Raw genomic sequence first — 24,053 nt, 5'->3', positions numbered from 1 at the left:
CCTTACACTTAAGAGGTGGGATTACATAGGTTGAAAAAAAACAAAACAAGCAATACCTAGGTCCATCAAGTTCAATCTTTCTCTACCAATTGTTCATTTTGTCACTAATTTAGCTATAACCAGCAATGTGGATTGCATTCCGTATCTGGCCGCAGCCACTATAGAAATGACAGCGCTTCTATGTTCTTTAACAGCTGATTGTCTGGGGGTGCCGGGTGATTGGTGGAAGTGTAATCAGATATTGGTGGCCTATCTTAGGGATAGACCATGAATAAAAATGAAAAAAAAAAAATAGTCATCAACTCTTTAATCTTTGATTGCTTGTACAATAAAATGGTGTATTTCAATTGCTCACAAATTAGTGTACATATATAAATGCTAAAAAGTGACAAAATGGATATTTTTCTATTCGCGGACGTCTACTGAGTGAAAGTGGCTGAATTCAGGGGCTTGGACTACATGCTAACAGTGATTGATTTTAATTCCAGAACATTGAAGGTAGACTTAAAGGGGTTGTCTGGAATGATACAGTGATGGCCTGTCTGCAGGATGGGTCATAATAAGAGATCAGTGGGGTCCGATACCCAGCACCTCCCAGTGGTCATACTGAAGCTGGGCTCGGAGGGACACACTGAAGCTCCGTACATTAATTAGTGGCCGCTTTTTCTCCACTTCATTTGAATGTGGTATAAACGGCAGTGTGTGGCAGAGTCCACTAAACCATGCACGGAGAAGTGGTGTTCCTCCCTCTACGTCGCTTAGTTTTGGTTGTTGCTGAATTAAATAACCTCTGATGATTGGGGTTGCCGGGTGTTGGATCCCCTCCAATCTTGTATAGATGACCTATTATGTAACCCTTAGACCTCAGTCCAGAGCCTCTCACCTAGCCAAATCAGTTCTCATGCTTCGCACTGACAAGGGCCAACAGCCCGAAACACTGTCTGCGAATTGAGATACTGATTTGGCTTTTATCCTAAGTTATATTGTAAGACTCGTTAGAGGGTTGATTGTGACTTGTAGGATCGGTACTTCCAACAGGTGGCGCTATAGAGTTAAGTCCTCTTTTCTCTGAAGAAGCAATTTGCCTATTATGTATAGAACACTGGACAGCTCCTTTTAAAATGATGATGACTTTCCAGAATATAGGCAGAATACAATGAAAAGCATAAATAATACATTTAATTTTCAAAGACCCACCCAAAGAGCCTGGTGAGGAGTTTAATACCCAGCCATCATGTTATAATCTACGGTAATACAATCTGGCTGATTCCCATGTGTTCAGTGAAAGCACGTGATTTTACAGACCAGAAACTGAAAGTGTATGAAGAACTTGGAACGGTTTGTGCAAACTTCCTCACTCCTGAGAACCGCGCTCTGTTTTTAGTATTGCACATAGTGATCATTCCTACCTCATTTAATGCTTATAGTACGGTAGTTTTTCTGCTGAGTCGTGGGAAAGACTCAGACAATGGGTATGTAATTTACCAAATGATATGTTCCAGTGTGCAGAACATTTTCTGCAGACCATTTTTTAGAGAGAAGCTTTGACCTTTTGTGACCTCTCTACTGCTCCCTTTTATAAAGAATTGCTATTTGTAATGGCTGTAAAATATGTGAACCACAAAACTTCTTGGATTTAGTGATAATTTAATAAGAGTTTCTGTAGGTAAATGAACTGAAATTACAAATAGATTTTTTTTTTTAGAAATTTGTGTTTCCACAGCCTGTTTGATAACTTACTGTATATGTAAAAGTACCGTATATAACCAAATTTGGACTTACCATACATCCCCTTTAGCCAAAAGAAGAGAACTATATAATTAACATATTTTTTTTTTTAATGGTCCTCAAATAATAATAAAACATGTGGTATATCAGATTGCGCAGTGCGGTGGGGACCCCAATCAAATCCTATCAAAAAATTATAGAATACTACTATATTTATTGATGATGATGATGATGATGACAAAAATAGTTTCAAACAGAATATATCAAACTGTCAAGGTCTAGTGACTATCCATTTAATGTTATGCTTTATATAATAGCTTAGTAGTCAAACTTGTAAGTCACGATACCACACCGCCAGTGTTTATACAAATGGGGAGGAATAAAATTCCAAAGCACGATAATAGAATTAGAACTTACCGGTAATTCTCTTTCTAGGAACCTTCCACGACAGCACTATTGGAGGATGTCTCCCCGCCCTAATAGGGGATAGGAACAGAAAGAGGTTAAATACCCCACCCCTTCCTGCAACCACCAGTGTTTTTTCTGGACACAGTAGCATGTATAGTTACCACTTAAGTGCAGGAAACATCTAATACATAAATCAGATAGGGAGGGAAATTAGTGCTGTCGTGGAAGGTTCCTAGAGAGAGAATTACCGGTAAGTTCTAATTCTATTTTCTCCAGTCACCTTCCACGACAGCAGTATCTGAGTGATACCAACCGCTAATTTCTTTAGGGAGGGACAACAGCCTGGAGAACTCGTCTGCCAAACGATGGGTCCCTATTGAAGTTGAGCCTGCAGTGTCTGGTGAATGTATGGACTGACGACCAGGTGGCGGCTCTGCATATCTGCTCCGAAGATGCGCTACCCCTCTCTGCCCAGGAAGTTGAGACTGCACGGGTGGAGTGTGCTTTTAGAGAAGCTGGAGGAGTCAGATTCTGGGATGAGTAGGCAAGACTAATGGCCTGTTTAATCCAATTTGCTATTGTACTTTTGGCTGCCTTCTTGCCTTTATTTCGTCCTGACCACTGGACGAATAGATTCTGATCCACCCTCCAACTTTCTGTCTGTTGAAGGTAGAATAGGACCACTCTACGGATGTCCAGGGTATGAAAAACCTCCTCTTTTGGATTAGAGGGATTCGGACAGAATGAGGGTAAGATGATCTCTTGATTTCTATGGAATTCAGAGACTACTTTAGGCATAAAGGAAGGATCTAATTTGAGGATTATGCTGTCCATAGTTATGGTCAGGAATGGCTCCTGGATTGACAAAGCCTGTATCTCCCCTATACGCTTGGCGGTAGTGATAGCCACCAGAAAGACTGTTTTAAGGGTCAAGATTTTTAAGTTGGAGGCTGAAAGGGTTTCAAAAGGGTCATCGGTCAGACTCTTTAGAACAAGATTCAAGTCCCACGGAGGGGTGTGGATGAGACGTCTTGGACGGATTCTAGTTGCTGAAGCTATAAACCGTTTGATCCATCGGTGATTTGCCAGATCTTGGTCAAAGAAAGACCCCAGGGCTGACACCTGGACCTTTAGGGTACTCGGTGAGAGCCCCAGCTCCAAGCCCTTCTGGAGGAATTGAAGGATTTGAGCAATCTCTGGGTTGAATGGATCTGGTTTGTTCGGGAAACACCATGAAGAAAATTTCTTGCATATTTTCCCATAAATGGCATTGGTTATCGGCTTCCTACTTTTTTGTAGGGTTTCAATCACGTCTTGAGAGAGCCCTCTGGCTTTCAGGATCTCGGCTTCAGAAACCAGGCTGCTAACTTCAGCTTGTGCAGGTCTGGATGAAGTAGAGGACCCTGTTGAAGCAGGTCGCGTCTCTGGGGAAGCAGGATTGGACCTTCTAGGCACATGTCTGTTAACGCGTTGAACCAGCTTCTCTCTGGCCACAATGGGGCTATCAGAATCGTTGTGACTTGATCTATCCGGATTTTCTGCAATGTTCTGGATAGCAATGGGATTGGCGGAAAGGCATATGCTAGGGCAAATTCCCAAGGATGGGAGAATGCGTCCAGCCCCTGAGCCTCGTTTGAGGTGCTTAGGGAGAAGAAGGTGTCTGACTTTGTATTCTGTCTGCTGGCGAACAGGTCCACCTCGGGGGTTCCCCACCTCTGGACCAAGGATAGGAATACCTCCTGGTTTAGGGACCATTCCCCTGGATGAAAGTCCCTCCTGCTGAGGTAATCCACCTGGGAATTGTCCAGCCCCTTTATATGCACTGCATAGATGGACAGGAGGTGCTTCTCTGCCCAGGAAAAAATCCTTCCAGCAGTTAACTTTAGGCTTGAGTATCTCGTGCCCCCTTGGTGTCGGAGATGGGCGACAGTGGTCATATTGTCGGACATCACTCGTACATGGTGACCCTGGACGAGGGCCGATGAGGCTTTCAGAGCTTCCTCCACTGCTTTTAATTCTCTCAGATTTGAGGAACTGCGTCTCACATCTGGGGGCCACAAACCCTGAAAGTGGGATTTCTCGATCACAGCACCCCAACCTCTCTGACTTGCGTCTGTTGTAAGTACTCTGAGAGGAGTCTGATCCCAGCTGACTCCCCGCTGTAGGTTTCGGGAGTTCAGCCACCATGAGAGGGAGGATCTTAACATGAGTGGGAAGAGGGATCTTCCTGGATAAAGCCATCTGGTGTCCTCTTGAATATGACAGGATGTGAGATTGAAGAATTCTTGTATGGGCCTGGGCCCAGGGGACTGCCTGGATGCATGATGTTAGAGAACCCAGGATTGACATAGTCTCTTAGAGTTGGGAAATTTTGGTCTCTGAATCTGGAGATCTTGTGGACAAGATCGATCCGACGGTCCCTGGGTAGGAAAGACATTCTCTTCTGAGTCCAGAAGAACTCCTAGGAATTTCTTCTGTGGAGACGGCCGGAGACTGATTTTGCCAGATTCGGAATCCACCTGAGAGATGTTAAAACATTGAGAACCTTCGTCACGTCCTGGTTGAGGCGAGAAGCTGATGGGGCAATGAGGAGGAAGTCGTCCAAGTATGGAATGACGCAGACCCCCTGTTGTCGGATAAAGATTATCACTTCTAACATGATCTTGGTGAAGACACGTGGAGCTGATGATACTCCAAAAGGAAGGACATTGAACTGGTAATGGCTGATCCGCTTGTTTTGGGAAATGGCGAACCTGAGGAACCTCCTGTGGTCTGGATGTATTGGCACGTGGTAGTATGCGTCCCTCAGGTCCAATGTGGCCATTACCCAGTTCTGTCCAATCAGCGGGATTGCTGATCTGATAGATTCCATCTTGAATCTTCGATATCTTATCACCTGATTTAGAGGTTTCAGGTTTACGATGATACGGTGTTTCCCTGAGGGTTTCTTCACCAGAAAGAGATGGGAGTAATGGCCTTCTCCTTTTTCCCGATGTGGTACATGGGAAATCACTGTTGCTTGGAGCAGGATTAGAATATCCGACGTCAGAGCTTCCTGAAGTTTTGGAGATTGTGGAGAAGTGATCGTTAGATGGTGAGGAGGAGGACTCTCGAATTCCAATCTTAGGCCATCCTGTATGGTACGCAGGACCCACCGATCCCTGGTGATCTCTGCCACCTGGAGAAAAAATCCGAGAGTCGACCCCTGACCTGGGAGCAGTCATTGCTTCTCAGAGGACTGCTGGGGTTGGGGGACCATGATGTTTCTGGCTTTCCCACCTTTGGGGTAGCTCCATCGTCCCGTTTTGCCTTTTCCCCTATAATTCTGTTGGGGTGGTTGTTCACGAGGGGAACGAAAAAAACGCTTCCTAGGGTTCCTTTGTTCCGGAGGGACTTTCTTTTTGTCTGAAGCCTTGTCCAGGATGGCGTCCAAGGCTGGTCCAAAGACATGATGACCATGGAAAGGAATACCACAAAGTTTGGACTTTGAGGTAATGTCTCCTCCCCAAGACTTAAGCCACAAGGCCCTTCTAGCTGAATTTGTAAGGACAGCGGATCTAGCGGCTACCCGAACTGATTCCGCGGAGGCGTCCGCGAGGAATCCGGTTGCTTTTTGGAGCAAGGGGAGAGAATTAAGGATGTCCTCCCTGGATGTACCCTGTACGAGGTGGTTCTCTAAGATACGAAGCCAAAGAAACAATGATCTGGCCACACATGTTGAGGCCACGTTGGATTTCAATAAATTAGTTGAGGTGTCCCAAGATTTCCTCAGTAAACTCTCAGTTTTACGATCCATAGGATCTTTCAGTTGGGAGGAATCTTCAAAGGGTAGGGCCGTTTTCTTGGTTACCCTTGACACCTGAACATCCACTTTGGGCATTTCAAATAAAGAACAATCTCCCTCAAGGGGAAAGCGATTTTTAAACTCAAATGGGACATTTAACCCCTTTTCCGGCAGGCCCCACTCCTGGAGGATAAGGTTCTCGATGTTTTCGTGTATGGGGAATCCCTTTACCGACTTAGGTTTCAGACCCCCGAACATATCATCCTGCACGGAATGGCCCTCTATCTCCTCCTCTACCCCCATGGTGCCTCTCACCATGGAAATTAACTCTTCCAAATCCTCAGAGGAGAAGAGGTATTTTCTACTATCAGATTTGGGAGCAGAAGTAGAAGTAGAACCCTCGTTTTCCCAGCTACACTCTGAACCTGAAGTATGTATCTCGCCTGAGTCAGTCTGAGGCTACCCGGCCCATCTTCCTTTTCTTAGGAGGGGGAGGCTGCGGAGTCGGGGCTTGAGAGAAGGCTGCCATAGAGGACTGAACCTCCTGTCTAATGAGGGTTCTGATGCTATCCAATAAAGAAGGCTGTTTGCTACGCAGCACTTCGTCTGTGCATGGTTGGCAGAGCTTCTTTTTATACGCTGAGGGGAGCTTGGACGCATAAGCACCACACTTGCGGCTGGGCATCTTGTCTTTCTTAGTGCCAGGGACCTTGTCTCCCTGGAACGAGAGAGAAAGGTGGACTGAGTCGCTTAAATTAAAGAATGGACAGCAAGGGACATTATCCCACTACTTACAGTAGAGGGGTGCGCACTGGGCTCTGCAGGAGCAGAGTGTAAGGGTTTGTCGCCGTCCATAACGTCAGAGGTCCAGTCACAGACAGACGTCTTACTAGGAGGCCTCCCCAGTCAGGAATAAGTACTCTTACCGAGACTCCAGCGAGTTTGGTGCTCCTCCCCTCGATAGTGTCCCTGGGGGGGGTCCGAGACGCCCGCCCTGGCTTCCGCTGATGATCCTAGGCCCAGGACGCCGGCCAGCACGCGCCAGAGCTCCAGCTCGAAAAACCGGAAGTCCGGGTGCGCGTCACTTCCGGTGCACGCGCGCCAACCCCAGCAGCAGCGTGGAGGGAGGAGAAAGCCGGGGAGCTGCAGGAGGACCCCGGAGCACTACACCGCTCTGCATTGCCACCCGAAAGTGGTGCAGGAAGAGCGGGCAAAAGGTCCCAAGTCACGCGGGGAACGCGGAGATGGGAGCAGTCTAGAGGAGGAGGAGAGCGGCGCTCCCGACCGCGACTGCCCGGCTATCAGGTAACAGTACTCCCGTTCGCCGGCCATGGCAGCACTATCAAAGAACCTCTTCATGCCCCATAGGGGACAGGAAAAACACTGGTGGTTGCAGGAAGGGGAGGGGTATTTAACCTCTCTCTGTTCCTGTCCCCTATTAGGGCTGGGAGACATTCTCCGATACTGCTGTCGTGGAAGGTGACTGGAGAAATACTGATATTAATCTGCATAAGAAATAGAAATACGAAGGACTATAGAATCCAATGCATAATAAAAAATAGGCAATGCTGAAAAGCCGGGTAAAGTCCATATCAAGTATAGATACTTCTAGTCCTAAATCAGTGTACCTCCTATATGGCAATACTTTCAGCATATCCATAAATAATAAGGTAACAGTTATATGAAACCACATTACCTGCATGCAGTAATAAGGCAGTAGCGCTGGCTTGAAGATAAGGATGGACTGAGTGCCGTCCCCTCCCCGGCACATGTTTCGCCATTAACTTTTTCTGGGGCGTGTCTGGGTAAGGGGTGGCCGCCCTTTTAAATTAACTTAAATGGAGAGGGATATAACAATAATTATGGAGGTAAGGGGCCAATCAACCGTTTGGACATAATCGATGTATACTGCGTTCGGCCCCTCCAATATGTTCGAGCCTCTATGGCTGCATGATACATGGCTGTTCGACAGCCGCAACACATGCAGGGATTGGCTGTTTTGTTAGGCCTGGTTCTCTGTTGTGTTATCAGACCATGCTTGGATAATAAGTTAACACGAGATTTAGAAGGCCAAATTCAAAAGTCTGTATTTCATTATGAGAACAGACCGAGTTTTTCTTACCTGAACTCTGGTGTCATGGGATGTATGCGGCTGTAGAGTTCAGAGAAGTCCATAGTACATCCTGAAGTCTAGATCTGTACTCCGACCATGATTGCTTAAAGGGAACCTCTCACCAGGTTTTATCTATAAACTATAGCCACCACCTTTAATGGCTTTTACTGCAGTCTAGCAAGCTGTATATGTCCCACACCCCCTCTGCATAGCCTCAAAAATACCTTATTATCCACTCCCCTACACGGCGCGGTCTGGTCTGGTTTTTTTCGGCTCCTCCTCTCTCTCCTCACAATCTCTGTCCTCTTGCTTGCTTCATGTGGATGATTTTTCCTACTTCATCTACAGTGTCCCCAATTGTGTACATCGCTTTGCCCAAAGTACTGTAATATGCATGCGCTGGCTTTACTTCTGGGTCATCACCACTCTGGCCTCTCCCGGTGCATGCACATTACAGTACCTCGCTCTGCCCTCCGTGCAGGAGCACGATTGGGGACAGTGTGGATGACGTAGGGCAGGAAGACGGTGACTGAGGTGAGGGGTGTTGCCGAAGTACAGGGATGCCAATTGGAACAGACTGTGCTGTATGGGAGGGGTAATTCAAGGTATTTTTTGGCTATGCAGAGGGCATGTGGGACTTATACATTAGTCTAGCAAACTGTATATAAGACCTGGTAACCGGTTCCCTTAAAGAGCAAATTCAGACGTTAATATATAGTCACTTGTTCTTTGGGAGTTCTGTTTGTCTTGGCACCATTTTGAGCCTAAACCTATTTGATAACTGATGCAAATTAATGTAGAGAGCCCTGTGGGTTATAATTGGGCCTGTCTGGTTTTCATTATTTGTTTAGAAAATGTCTGTGTGCTGTATTTATATATGTCTGTCTATCTATCGCACACACGCGTATAATGTGTGTGCAGCGTCCAACTTATAGCGAACAGATGTTACAGCATGGTGCAGGAGTGAACAATTAATTTTCCCGAGAGGCCACATGACAGACCGTTGACTGTTGTGGAGGGGGCGAACCAATAGGCTGGATTTAATTCTGCTCAATATTAATAGATTATAATTATTATATTATTGATACTTGGATCACTTAAAATTGAGCGGTAACGTTTCTCCTTATGGAGAGTGACATACCATCTCTGGCTTGTCAAGGTAAGGAGGCTTATTTGCCGTACAATGCTCCTCTGGGAAATTAAATATGCAAATTGCCTCTTCTGAGAAAAAGAGGACTTAACTCTATAGCGCCACCTGTCGGAAGTAGCGATCCTACAAGTCACAATCAACCCTTTAACGAGTCGTGCAATATGACTTAGGATAAAAGCCAAATCAGTATCTCAATTCTCAATATCTCACCTAGCCAAATCAGTTCTCATGCTTCGCACTGACGAGGGCCAATAGCCCGAAACACCGTGTCTGCGAATTGAGATACTGATTTGGCTTTTATCCTAAGTCATATTGCACGACTCGTTAAAGGGTTGATTGTGACTTATAGGATCGCTACTTCCGGCAGGTGGCGCTATAGAGTTAAGTCCTCTTTTTTTAGAAGAGGCAATTTGCATATTAAAATTGAGCAGAATTAGTTATGCTGACATCCCCCTATATATCGTTTGAACCCAAGTACAGCTCCTTCTGTATATCGCAAGAGCCCCCCACAGCCCCTTATATACTGTAAGAGCCCCCACCCAAACATCCCATACACATAGGGAAAAAAAATGAACACCACATACTCCCCTTGGTCCCGTTCCCCTAGCACTCTGCTTCTGTCTCTGACTCTCCGCAGTACACAGCTGACGTGATGAAATGGTGCAGATGGAGACAGCGAGGGGGCGAGCATGGTGTGGCCCGTAGGCCCCTGTTTTCCAGCTCCTTGACTGTTTTGGTCCACGGGCCGGACTGAGACATCCAGAAGGCCGTATGTGGCCTGCGGGCAGCACTTTGTCCAGGTCTGGCATAGTGGATGGGATTTCTAGAAATCCCATGTCCACTATGCGTCCACATATGCCTGCGGATCACTCACGGAGACTGACGTGCGGTGTGTCTATCAAGACCGCAGCATGTAAAGCTCTCTTGCAGAGGCGCTAGTCTCCGCAACAGAAATTGCATCAATAGAATATTGCACACGGTAAATCCGCACGGTTCAGTGATCACATGCAGAATCACCTGCGTTCAATAGCCGGCAGCGCTTTGGACAGAGCGGACATGTACTGCATCCAAAGGGCTGCTAGTTCCGGATCGGGGGCACACGGCCTAAAGACCCCAAAATCATACCTACCTCTGCTTCTGTTTGATCGATCCTGGGAATAAATTGTTTGGGTTTAGAAACAAACACTTTCAACAAAATAATTTTTTAGACCGGTTTAAATATGTCTACGTTTTACCATTCCTTTATTTCTTAAAGGGAATATCTCACCTGGCTTTTGCTACCCCATAGGAGAGCAGTATAATGTGGGGGCAGACACCCGGATTACAGCGGTGTCTTTTGCGGAGTTGCTCGCTGTCATTTTGACTTTTTATCTTCTGCAGATCTAGTTATCTGAATGCTATACATGGGCAGAAGGCTGTCAATCATTGGTGGGGGTGGGGTTATACAGAACTCATGACTATGGAGGGCTACATTGCAGCAGGTTTACCACTCCTCTAGTGATCTCTTGCTGATAAAACAGAGATTTTATCAAAACTACACTAAGCAGCCCAGTAAGTGACACATTGCTGGAATCAGGTTCTCTGTTTCTACATCATGTTGATATCAGATTAGGTGGCAAAAACCTGCTGACAGATTCCGTTTGAAACATGTATAAATAAATAGACAGCGGAGTGTTACCATTGCCCTTTTAAACAGTCTGATACCAGTTGGAGGTGTACCCATATGTACATTGCCAGTAACGCCCAGTTGTCAATTATTTAATATAATTCTAGTATGAATATTAGAGAAATGGTACAATGTAGAGTTCTTAGTTGGTCCAGACTTGGTAAATCATGGGTTATACATCTGTGACAGTCTAAAACCATCTCAATCCAAATATATACTGCTCGGCATCCGACCACCCACATGTCAGAGATAATGTGATTCTTAGACCAGGCCACCGTCTTCCATTGCTTCTTCGTCCAGTTCTAACACTCAAGTGTCAATCATCCTGTGGGTGTTTTGGGTTAGTACACCCTTGCTCACATGCTTGTTTCAGCATTGCAGACCTTCATGGAGGTGATTTATGAAGTGATGGTCAGTCACTTTCTGACAACTTAAGCTTTTAAACCAACCTTTTATTGGAAATTGCTGACTTGAATGTCCATACGTTGTGCATGAATGAAACTCCCATCTAGTTATTACTTGAAGTGGCTGAGCCTCCATGTGTGTTATTTCAGCACATTAGTCGTAAATGCCGCGCTGCTTTGTAGCTGGGTAGTGGTGGTGTGAGTAGTCCACAACCCATGAAGCTGCCAGCTTATACCCATCAGTAATACATTGGTGCAATGCTGTCTATGGTAACTGAACAGTGTTGTGATATATCAAAGCGCAGGTGGTATCCTAGTATAGTTCTTTATGGTGGAGTATAATGGGCATAAAATTGATATACCATAATGGAAAATATCAATCTGTTACACTTATTATTCTGGCATGTAACGGGTTAATATCATGTCTTGTTAAACCTAATCATTTGTCAGAATGGGTTTTTGATTATCATAGTGTTTTGTCAAGTCTTGCTAAGTAACAGTCATGGCCTCAGTTCAGGGTCTGGAGTTGGGCTACTTGCGCTCCTGCTGCACACTAATATTTACTGCCATTTTGCCAATGACTTAAAGGGAATCTGTCAGCAGGTTTGGCCGATATAAGATGCGGCCACTGCCTTTCAGGGCTTATCTACAGCATTCTATAATACTGTAGATAAGCCCACGATCCGACCTGAAAGATAAGAAAAAAAAAAATTCATTATACTCATCCGGGGGGCGGTCCAGTCCGATGGGTGTCGCAGGTCCGGCGCCTCCCATCTTCTTATGATCACCGCCCTCCTGTTGCTTCATGGCTCCCTGGCATCGTGCTCCTGTGGAGGCGTACTTATCTGTCCTGTTGAGAGCAGAGCAAAGTATGCAGTGCCCAGGGGTCGGGAAAGGTCAGAGAGGCCCGGCGCCTGCGCACTGCTGTACTTTCCTCTGCCCTCAGGAGCGCGATGCCGGGGGCCATGAAGCAAGCAGGAGGGCGGTGATCATAAGAAGATGGGAGGCACCTGACCCGGACCTGCGACACCCATCGAACCGGACCGCCCTCCGGATGAGTATAATGAAAACAGGTCGCCCCCCCCCCCGGTGAGTATAGGTTATTTTTCTTATCTTGCAGGTCAGACCGGGGGGCTTATCTACAGCATTATAGAATATTAGAATTATAAGCCCTAAAAGGCGGTGGCCGTATCTATCGGCCAAAACAGCTGGCAGGTGCCCTTTAATCATATTTATGATGGCTCAAGTGTTCAGTTCCATCTGATGGGGATAACAAACTTATTGGAGGCATTTTTAGAGAACCTGACAGATGATACATGTTGCCCATGGATTCGGCAGAGTATCAGGCACTCGCTATATGATCTCAGCCAGGCAAGTTTTGACTCTGAAATGCTGCATCCTCCGAGGGCCGAGCTGCATAAGAGACTAGTCGGTCAATTAGACATAGACCTGTCAGCCCAGGGCAGCGGGCGTGGAGAAGTTGCAGGGGACGGGACCCTCCTGTCCGACTTGTCTCCACTGCCACTTGGACCCAGGCCACTATTTAAAAGTATGTTTATCGCTGAAAATCCGTAGCGTTTCAGTCAAACATTCCTTGCCGAGATCATACAGCCTGGTACATACTACCCAATCTGTGTGCAACATGCATCAGCTATCAGGTTCTCTTTAAACATTCTGTATCATTACAATACAAAATGCTTCAAAATTCAGGCGATTATTTTATTTATTTTTTTTCCCCCCTTTCCCCTCCATCACTGTCTGTATTTTGGGTCTGTAAAACTGATTGAGAATAGGACATGCTATGAGTCTGTGTGCTGTTCAAGGAGAAAAACCCGACAGCCTAAGGATGTGTCCTACGAATATTTAAATGTAGCCTTACAAAGCTAGACTTTATTTTATTTATTTAATTTTTTTTTTTTAATGATTATGACGATAATCATATCCTGCACAATATTTTCTTTATTTAAAATGTTTCTTTGCATTTATTTTTTTTAAGGTTACACATTATAGACAATATCCACCAAACACGAGCAAGGTATATTCATACTTTGAGTGTCGAGAAAAGAAGACAGAAAACTCCAAGTTTAGGAAGGTGAAATATGAAGAGACAGTATTTTACGGATTGCAGTACATTTTAAAGAAGTATTTAAAAGGTACGAATGCTGATTAAAACAATTTTTGCACTGATATATAATTTTAAATTCCATGAAGCATAGATTTCGGCTAGATTTCGGCTAAGCATCATATAAAGTCTATAATGCACATGGTCTTTTCATGGTCTTCTATATGCCTTAGTGTGTACTGTATTATATCTGTTGGCAACCAGAATACGGCCACCACATGGTTGTAAGACCCCGTGACAACTAAGGCATTTGTATATGTCAACCAGTAAAGGGGACTTGACACCAAATTATTTATACTATAGAGGACCCTTTGGCCGGCACTCACCAGCCAGGGTGGGTGGAAGGGTTGATTGAAGGACAATGCCACACTCCGCAGTGTAACATAGAGCGTCTCTTGCTACAGTTGGCACTCACATAGATGCGCTGTACAGGAATACACAGCGTGTTGTGGGTGGCACTGTGTGTATGTGTGTGTGTATGTGTGATTTATTTTTTTTTTCTTGGGAAGGAAAAATGTCTCCTCCATACACACTCCACTTTGCCCTGTTGCATTCACCATCCACAATCCACATTGAGGCATTAAAGGGGTTTTCCCACTAACAAAAGTCATTTTAATGGATCTTGGAATAATAATTTCCACAATTGGATGTGTTTAAATAAAATGTTCCTGTGCTGAGATAATCTTATTAATGTGTCCCTGCTGTGTACAGTGTAATGGCCGTGTCTGACCGTACAGGAACATGGTCTGATCATACCACAGCTCCTGGGCAAAGGAGTATACAGACAGGACAGCAGGGGATCACAGATTATTCATTTTGTGAGGTAAAGCATTTTCCTGACTGTTTTTAAACAATGTTTTATTACTTTAAATATTTAAAGAATCAGCTGTGATCCCGAGTTTTAATGTCTGTACAGTGCCTCAGCTCCTGGTTAGGTAGGGGAAGCAAAGTATACCGACACTACAGCAGGAGATCGCAAATTATTCTTTGAGGTAAAACCTTTTTTTAAAAACAGCTGGGAAATGTGTTAATGCACAAAATAATAATCTGTGATCAGCTGCTGTCCTGTCTGTATACTCCTTTGCCCAGGAGCTGTGGTACGGTCAGACACAGCCATTACACAGTACACAGCAGGGGCACAGTTATAAGATTATCTCAGCACAGGAACATTTTATTTAATCACATCCAAATGTGGAAATTATTATTCCAAGATCCATTAAAATGACTTTTGTTAGTGGGAATACCCCTTTAAGAACACTGCCCTTAAGTGGATGCATTTACTGTTAGTTACCTTGGGACTGGCTGTGCTTGTGGTGCTTAGTAAATGATACAGTGGCATGCAAAAGTTTGGGCACCTCTTGTCAAAATTACTGTTATTTTGAACAATTAAGTTGAAGATGAAATGATCTATAAATGGCCCAAAATTAAAGATGAGACATTTCCTTTGTGTTTTTGGAAAAAAAAATTTTTCATCTTGCATTTTAAAAATTGCGAAAAAGAAAATGGGTTGATGCAAAGGTTTGTGCACCCTGCATGGTTAGTACCTAGTAGCACACCCTTTCGAAAGTATCACATCTTGTGAACGCTTTTTGTAGCCAGCCAAGAGTCTTTCAATTCTTGTATGAGGGATTTTCATCCATTCTTCCTTGGAAAATTCTTCCAGTTCTGTGAGATTCCTGGGTCATCTTGCATGCACTACTATTTTGAGGTGTAGCCACAGATTTTCAGTGATGTTCAGATTAGGGAACAATGAGGGGCATTGTAAAACCTTCAGCTTGTGCATTTTGACGTGTGATTAGGGTCATTATTAGTGTTGAGAAAAGATGCTTGGGTGCTAACAGTATTCGAGCATGCCGGAGATACTCTGTTAGTCGCCGTTGCTGCATGTCTCGAAGCTTTTCCACACCCGCAACACATGTAGCCGAACATAGTGTTCGAGCACATCAAACATGCTCTGTTAGCACACCTTATCCGAGCACGTTCCCTCAACACTAATCATTATCCATTTGTAGAATCCATTCTATTTTGAGCTTCAGCTTTTTTTTTTTTTTTTTTTTACAGATGGTGATATGTTTGCATAAAGAATTTGTTTAAAAATGTAATTGAGTCATTTCTTCCCTCTATCTGCCATTGGCTGCAACACAACCCCAAAGCATGATTGCTCCACCACCATGGTTGGTGAGACGTTCTTTTCCTGAAATTCTGTGCCCTTTTTTTTTTCCCCTCACATATATTTTGTTTATTGTGGCCAAAGAGTTCTATTTTAACCTCATTGGTTCACACGGCTTGTTTAGATGTTTTGCATTTTTCTGACGCTGAATTTTATGGTCAGGACCTGGGAGAGGTTTTCTTCTGATGACTCTTCCATGAAGGCCATATTTGTCCAAGTGTCTATGAACAGTAGAACAATGTACCATAACTCCGCTAAATCTTTCTGAAGGTCTTTTGCCTCTGGCAACCCTACGAGCATCTCCCAGTAACATGTTTGCTTGGTCTTCCAGACTTTATCTTGACCTCCACTGTTCCTGTTTACTGCCATTTCTTAATTACATTTCAAACTGAGGAAATGGCAACTTGAAAACGCTTTGCTATCATCTTATATCCTTCTGCTTTGTGGGCCTCTACCATTTTCATGTTTAGAGTACTAGGCAGCTGCGTAGAAGAACCCATGGCTTCTGTTTTTTGGCACAAGTTTAGAGGAGGCGGTTTTATTTTTATTTATTTATTTTATAAAGCTGTGAAATTTGCATTACCTGACCTTTCCTAACGATGATGGTGAGGCCATAACCAGGGGTTAGGGTATGTGCCCATGTTCAGGAACAACTGTGGGTTTGATCATGCATATTTTATGCATCGTCAAACCCGCAGAGGCCAGCTGTGACAGCATTTCTAGAAATCCTATCCACTATGCTATGTCCACTACATTTCCATAGTCTGCCTCCGGATCACCCACTGAAATAGACATGCGGCACAGCTATCAAGACCACAGCATGTCAGTAGAAATGTATTGAATGTGATGAATCAGCATGGCAGCACTTTGGATGCAGCGGACATATGCTGCATCCAAAGCGCTGCTTATTCTTGATTGTGGGTACCCAGCCCAACAAGCTAATTAAGGCCTGAAACCTTGGTCAAAGTTATCTGTGCACACAAATCTCCTAAACTTTTGCATCCACCCATTTTCCTTTTTGTAATTCTTAAAATGTAAAAAATGACTTTTCCTTTTTTGTATTTTAGGCAAAAACGTGTCATCTTTTACTTTTACGCCCTTAGGAGACAATTTCAACTTGCTTAACTGTTTACAATAACCGTAATTTTGACAAGGGGTGCCCAAACTTTTACATATCACTGTAGCTAGCCTAGACATAAGATAGGGACAAACACCCGCCCTAAGAAATGTTGCCGGGATTGCTTAACCCCTTTCTGACCTTGGACGGGATAGTACGTCTGAGGTCAGAAGCCCCGCTTTGATGCAGGGCTCCGCGGTGAGCCCGCATCAAAGCCGGGACATGTCAGCTGTTTTGAGCAGCTGACATGTGCCCGCAATAGCGGCGGGTGAAGTCTCGATTCACCCGCCGCTATTAACTAGACAGCGGCATTTAACCGGCGCTTCCGGCCGGGCGGCCGGAAATGAGCGCATCGCCGACCCCGTCACATGATCGGAGGTCGGCGATGCTTCTGATCCCGGATAGCTGTGAGAGCCACCCTGTGGTCGGCGCTCATAGCACACCTGCATTTCTGCTACATAGCAGAGAACATCAGATCGCTGCTATGTAGCAGAGCCGATCGTGTTGTGCCAGCTTCTAGCCTCCCATGGAGGCTATTGTAGCATGGCAAAAGTAAAAAAAAAAATGTGAAAAAAATATAAAAGTTTAAATCACCCCCCTTTCGCCCCATTCAAAATAAATCAATAAAAATATAATCAAACCTACACATATTTGGTGCCGCCGCGTTCAGAATCGCCCGATCTATCAATAAAAAAAAGCATTAACCTGATCGCTAAACGGCGTAACAAGAAAAAAATTCGAAACGCCAGAATTACGGTTTTTTTTGGTCGCCGCGACATTGCATTAAAATGCAATAATGGGCGATCAAAAGAACGTATCTGCACCAAAATGGTATCATTAAAAACGCCAGCTCGGCACGCAAAAAATAAGCCCTCAACTGAACCCAGATCATGAAAAATGGAGACCCTACGAGTATCGGAAAATGGCGCAATTATTTTTTTTTCGCAAAGTTTGGAATTTTTTTTCACCACTTAGATAAAAACATATCCTAGTCGTGTTAGGTGTCCATGAACTTGTACTGACCTGGAGAATCACAAAGGCAGGTCAGTTTTAGCATTTAGTGAACCTAGCAAAAAAGCCAAACAAAAAACAAGTGTGGGACTGCACCTTTTTTGCAATTTCACCACACTTGGAATTTTTTTCCCGTTTTCTAGTACACGAAATGGTAAAACCAATGATGTTGTTCAAAAGTACAACTCGTCCTGCAAAAAATAAGCCCTCACATGGCCAAATTGACGGAAAAATAAAAAAGTTATGGCTCTGGGAAGGAGGGGAGCGAAAAAACGAACACGGAAAAATGGAAAATCCCAAAGTCATGAAGGGGTTAATATTGTAAAAGGCCTCCTATTCTCAGATTCTTAAGAAACAAATGATTGATTAAACAAATTTATGTTTCTAGTGTAACGCGACATTGCCAAGAAATGGAGAAGGCTTGCCACACCACACCCATAGTATGGAAATATTAGCCAATACTTACAAAACAGACCTTTCTATGTGAAGTGTAACAGATATTGCAAGCTGTAAAAACGGATGTACACTTTGCTCATCTAGAAGCAAACTACAGCCACCCAGATAAGGGGGCATATTGCACCTACTTGGTGAATCAATCAGCTGAGGTTCATTGTCACCCTCCTAAAATATGGAAAGGCAAAGATTCAGTGCTACTACCATAGAGACACTGACTGATTCAGTGACTAGGTTTTCTATAAATAATATGATTACTAGCCATACCTCCTACACACAGCAGCAGCTAAAGGCCGATACAGATTGGCTATCTGCTTGACATACTTGATGCTAAAGGTCACCATACACCTTATATTAAAGCCATCTGAACCTGCTGATCTATAGGGTTAGTCCAGTCTTGTGATGAGTTTGCAGTCATTCTGTGACTACAAACTTCTGAATGGTTATAGCATGTGTACACATGCTGTTTGGATTCTCTGGCAGTCACGTGACCACAAGTACATGCAGTCATGTGCCAACTAGTTGTGCATGGCCTCGCTCAATGCAATGCAATGCTGAGCACGTCTAGTCGGAATGTGTCTGGAAGTATGCAAATAGCCTATTTATGGTCACAAACTGACTGGTCTCCCTGGCACTGGAGAAGTCTTCAGTTAGTGACTGCAGACTTTCATCAGGAGACCAGACAACCCCTTTAACATGTATGGAGGGCCTCCTGACCCTTCTCAATGCATTGTATTTCCATCTTCACTAAACCCAATTGTGAAGAGTTTGATATCCATAAAATTATCTCCCTATCTCCATATACTGTATGAACTATCAATCCAAATAGAATAAAAGTGAGCCTAATATTAGGGGAGTTGCTTGTAATTTTATTTTTTACCAAATTTCCATTTCTCTCTTTGCAACAGGAAAAGTGGTCACCAAAGAAAAAATTCAGGAAGCCAAAGAAGTATATAGAGAGCACTTCCAGGATGATGTCTTTAATGAGACTGGGTGGAATTACATCCTTGAGGTGAGACATGGTTATATCTTTCTAGCTTTAATTTAGCAAATTTATCAGATGAAAGCTGCACAGGACTCCTCTGACCCCTCAACTTAATTACTATAAACCAGTTGCAAAGTAATGCTGATTTTGTTACGTCCAGTATTCATGATCATAATGTTACTGTGCACAATCCTGCTGACAGGTTCCCTGTAAGATGTGCCGAGCTCATATATAGGCCTAAGTCTATATGCACTAATCTTCATAACATTATCAAGACACCAAAAATCTGATTGTATGAGGATGTGCACAGAGAAGTGATTTAGATAAGCATTTTTGTACTCCTTTTTTTTCGGGGTGGGAGAAGGAAGCATGTGACAATCGGGAAGTAACTATTCTTACTGATTGGCAATAACTACTCCATATTGCGCCTCTCCTGGGGTGCTCAGCTTTTCATTTTGCTGCTGCACATAAAGCTTGGGGCATTTTTGGGGCTTCAACACTAGATCACTGGGGGGTGGGGGGAGTAGGGGAGTATTGCTTCTTTTGTTTTATAAAAGTTGGCAGCTGTTTAAAAAGTTAAAAAATGTATCAAAGGGAACCTGTCGGGTCGCCCATGCCCTCCAGCCCAGCAGCATTCTCACATGTATCATTAAATTCTTTGCCTAATCATCCCTGTATAACGTAATTCTGTTAAATTAATGCTTTAAGATTTGTTGCCCCAGACTAGGTGGCCATCCTTCCGTTATCATGCCCCTGTGGACGTGATAACATTATTAGGCACTAGCCGGCCTCTTGCCAGCTCATGCAAATATAGCGCATGCGTGCCGCTTATTTCGGCAGCGTCAGTGCATCTCTGAAAGCAAGGTGTATGCTTCCTGGCTTCAGAGGTGCATTGACGCTGCCGAAATGAGTGGAGAGCATGCGCTAGAATTGCATGAGCTGGCAAGAGGCCGGCTAGTGCATATATCCCATCCACAGGATTGTGATAATATGGAAGGGAGCTTACTAGTCCAGAGCATCGAGAGCCCCAGCGACTAGTCAAAGCCCACATTAACATAGGAAACTGGGACATATAAATCTCTTTTAAAGCATTTATTTCACTGAATTATGTTGTACCGGTCTGGTTAGGGAGGGAGTTTAATGATACATCAGTGAATACTGCTGGGTTGGAGGGCACGGGTGACCTGACGGGATCCCTTCCAAGTTGGATGACCCCTTCTAGGCTATTGATTACTCTTGGTCCCCTTTACATCTATAATTCTTTCAGCTAGTCCATTAGCTATTAGTGTATTGTATTTAATATATTTATAGATCCTAGGGCAATAATGAAGTGTTAGATATAAATTGGTAGGAAAACGAGTACCAGCGGATGACAGATTGTTTCCTGAATAGAGCACTGCGTGTAAAAAAGGAATCCTCACTACATGGACCGTACAAGTGTGATCTGTTAGGAAGCTGGCATGTAAACTCTGGCACCCAGTGCTATCTGTGGGATTGGCATTTTTCAGCATTCTAGAGCAAGAACACGATGTGAAGGACAGATGGATGATTGTGCTTTATTTCCCTGGGCTATTGCTATGTGTAGATTATTTCTTTTTTCTTTTCATATGTAATCTTTATTATATATTTTTTTATGCTTTATAGAAATATGATGGCCACCTGCCAATTGAAGTTAAGGCTGTGCCTGAAGGTAGTGTCATTCCCCGAGGGAATGTGCTGTTCACAGTAGAAAATACAGATCCTGAATGCTTCTGGCTTACAAACTGGATAGAGGTTTGTGTTGGTGATGTAGTTAATACTCCCTTTGCACGGAATGTTTGTGATGTGTGTTTTTTTTTTTTCCTTTCCCTACACCCTCTTCTTTTAACCATCTTATTATTTATAGCTAATTCTTCTGGGTAAATTGGTGGCTCAGTGGTTAGCACCGTTGCCTTTCAGATGCTGACTTTCACTCCAAGCATTGGCAACAGTCTGTAAGGAATTTATATGGTCTCTGTTTCCCCAGACACTTTAACATATTTTTTTTTTTGCTACCTATAAAGAGCAGGAACTGTTTACAACCCTTGGCAAAAAATTATGGAATTGCCACACTCTAAACCTTTTTAATTTGATTTTTGTATTAATTTTCTTTTTCCGTAACCGATTAATGGCAGGTAGTTGCTGTCTACCTGCCTGTTCTGCTCGGTGGCTATTTCTCCTGGCTCCAAGCAGTCACAGACTGCTTCTGGTGGCTTCCTGTTACATCATGTCGACAGGGCAGTTCCTTCTCTTGCACTCTGCTTTGTCAGTGAAGCGTCACTGCTGATGTCATGTTTGACAGCTACCTGGATTCCATTAGCTGTGGCCGCTCGTAGCCGAGAGAGATCATTGCGGGGCAGAATGGGCAGTTATTTGGCAACTACACTCCAATAAGTACTTGCAAGGAGCAAGGATCGTATGGCAGAAGTATATAGCCCAGCCACGTAGTATATAGCCCAGCCACGTAGTATATAGCCCAGCCACGTAGTATATAGCCCAGCCACGTAGTATATAGCCCAGCCTCACGTAGTATATAGCCCAGCCTCACGTAGTATATAGCCCAGCCTCACGTAGTATATAGCCCAGCCTCACGTAGTATATAGCCCAGCGTCACGTAGTATATAGCCCAGCGTCACGTAGTATATAGCCCAGCGTCACGTAGTATATAGCCCAGCGTCACGTAGTATATAGCCCAGCGTCACGTAGTATATAGCCCAGCGTCGCGTAGTATATAGCCCAGCGTCGCGTAGTATATTGCCCAGAGTCGCGTAGTATATTGCCCAGAGTCGCGTAGTATATTGCCCAGCCACGTATGTCACAGGTTAAAAATAAACATACCTTCCGATCCGAGGGCCCCTTGTAGTTCTAACATACTCACCATACTTGTAGTTCTGTCGCCTGTGCCCGGTACAGGCGGCAGCTTCCGGTCCCAGGGTGTGATGACGTCGCGGTCACATGACCGTGACGTCATGGCAGGTCCTTCTGCCATACGATCCTTGCTACCGGAACCTGCCGCTTGCACAGAGCGGTTACCGGAGGGTGGCGAGGAGCGGGAAAGGCGGCGGAAGGTGAGTATATAATTTTTTTATTTTTTATTTTTTTTTTAATTATTTTTAACATTAGATCCTTTTACTATTGACGCTGCATAGGCAGCGTCAATAGTAAAAACTTGGTCACACAGGGTTAATTAACCCTGTGTGAGCCGTGACTGTGGGGAGTATGGAGCGGCCGCCCGGCACTGACTGCAGGGGAGTAGGGAGGGACTAATCGGACTGTGCCCGTCGCTGATTGGTCGCGGCAGCCATGACAGGCAGCTAGCGAGACCAATCAGCGAATGAATAACCGTGACGGAAGTTGCCGACAGAAAGACGGAAGTACCCCTTAGACAAATATATATATACTAGATGGCAGCCCGATTCTAAAGAATCGGGAGTCTAGAATCCATATATACTTTATTTATTCAAATGTAAGAATAATACAATTAATAAATAATAGTAAGAAAGAACAAAAAATGGCTGCACTCACCAGCTCTTGACAATTCTTGACAGTACGGCACATTTCTGATTGGTCGCTCGCGGCAGGCGGCAACCAATCAGAAAAGTGCCGCGCACCACGAAGGCATATATCTTTGTCCACCCTGAGCGGGTGTAGGACGCTGGTGACGTCACTTATCTCCGGACATTATCTCCGGACAAAGCCACGGAAGTTGGCACAAATTGCCGGAAGTAGTATTCTAGGCAATTATATATTAGATTTTAATGTTATCAGTGTTTACCTTTGAACGTTTATATTGTATTGTCCTGTCACCAGCCATGTGTACGATTATCGGCCGAAAGCCTCTCTGGAACCAATAATCACCCCATGTAAAGGTATCTTTATAAGTTAAAGATTCAGAATACTATGACTTTTATCATATCCTGAACAGTCAAGTTTTTTATGAACCGTTAAGGTTTTCTGGTTGAAGTAAAAAAAACTCTGAGTGTTTACAGTTTGAAACCATAAAATGTTGAAAAATTATGTCATTCTTGAGTATATCACTCAATGGTGCTCATAAACGTGTCAAATTTGATCTATAATATACTTTAATATACGTTACTTTAATCTTTAATATACTTAAGAACAGGGCCCCAGACATCACACAGGGGGTCTGAAACACCGCACAGTGGTCCAAAATATCGCTGTGCTCTGCCTGGGGCCCCATATGCTGCCTGGGGCCCCTGTGCTCTGCCTGGGGCCCCATATGCTGCCTGGGGCCCCTGTGCTCTGCCTGGGGCCCCTGTGCTCTGCCTGGGGCCCCTGTGCTCTGCCTGGGGCCCCTGTGCTCTGCCTGGGGCCCCATGTTCTGCCTGGGGCCCCTGTGCTCTGCCTGGGGCCCCTGTGCTCTGCCTGGGGCCCCATGTTCTGCCAGGGGCCACTGTGCTCTGCCTGGGGCCCCTGTGCTCTGCCTGGGGCCACTGTGCTCTGCCTGGGGCCCCATATGCTGCCTGGGGCCCCTGTGCTCTGCCTGGGGCCCCTGTGCTCTGCCTGGGGCCCCTGTGTTCTGCCTGGGGCCCCATGTTCTGCCTGGGGCCACTGTGCTCTGCTTGGGGCCCCATAAGCTGCCTGGGGCCCCTGTGCTCTGCCTGGGACCACTGTGCTCTGCCTGGGGCCCCATATGCTGCCTGCGGCCCCTGTGCTCTGCCTGGGGCCACTGTGCTCTGCCTGGGGCCCCATATGCTGCCTGGGGCCCCAGTGCTCTGCCTGGGGCCACTGTGCTCTGCCTGGGGCCCCATATGCTGCCTGGGGCCCCTGTGCTCTGCCTGGGGCCACTGTGCTCTGCCTGGGGCCCCATATGCTGCCTGGGGCCCCTGTGCTCTGCCTGGGTGTAGGACACTGGTGACGTCACTTAGCTCCGGACATTAGCTCCGGACAAAGCCACGGAAGT

The 24,053-nt window shown here is 44.9% G+C and overlaps 1 protein-coding gene and 1 long non-coding RNA gene across 2 annotated transcripts in view; one reads left to right on the top strand and one right to left on the bottom strand.

Annotated features, from left to right (window-relative positions):
* Window positions 1–24,053, bottom strand: part of LOC143773654 (uncharacterized) — a 370,734-nt gene that overhangs the window by 276,051 nt on the left and 70,630 nt on the right. The window lies entirely within an intron of this gene.
* NAMPT (nicotinamide phosphoribosyltransferase) overlaps window positions 1–24,053 on the top strand; it is an 82,632-nt gene that overhangs the window by 20,466 nt on the left and 38,113 nt on the right. The window contains exons 2-4 of the mRNA XM_077264769.1: window positions 13,250–13,406; window positions 19,035–19,138; window positions 20,756–20,884. Coding sequence (XP_077120884.1) covers window positions 13,250–13,406; window positions 19,035–19,138; window positions 20,756–20,884 — 390 coding nt within the window. The remainder of the gene's footprint in view (window positions 1–13,249; window positions 13,407–19,034; window positions 19,139–20,755; window positions 20,885–24,053) is intronic.

The sequence above is a fragment of the Ranitomeya variabilis genome, chromosome 5, assembly GCF_051348905.1.
Source record: "Ranitomeya variabilis isolate aRanVar5 chromosome 5, aRanVar5.hap1, whole genome shotgun sequence".
NCBI lineage: Eukaryota > Metazoa > Chordata > Amphibia > Anura > Dendrobatidae > Ranitomeya > Ranitomeya variabilis.
The sequence above is the reverse complement of the archived record's forward strand: the minus strand, read 5'-3'. Positions and strand labels throughout refer to the sequence as shown.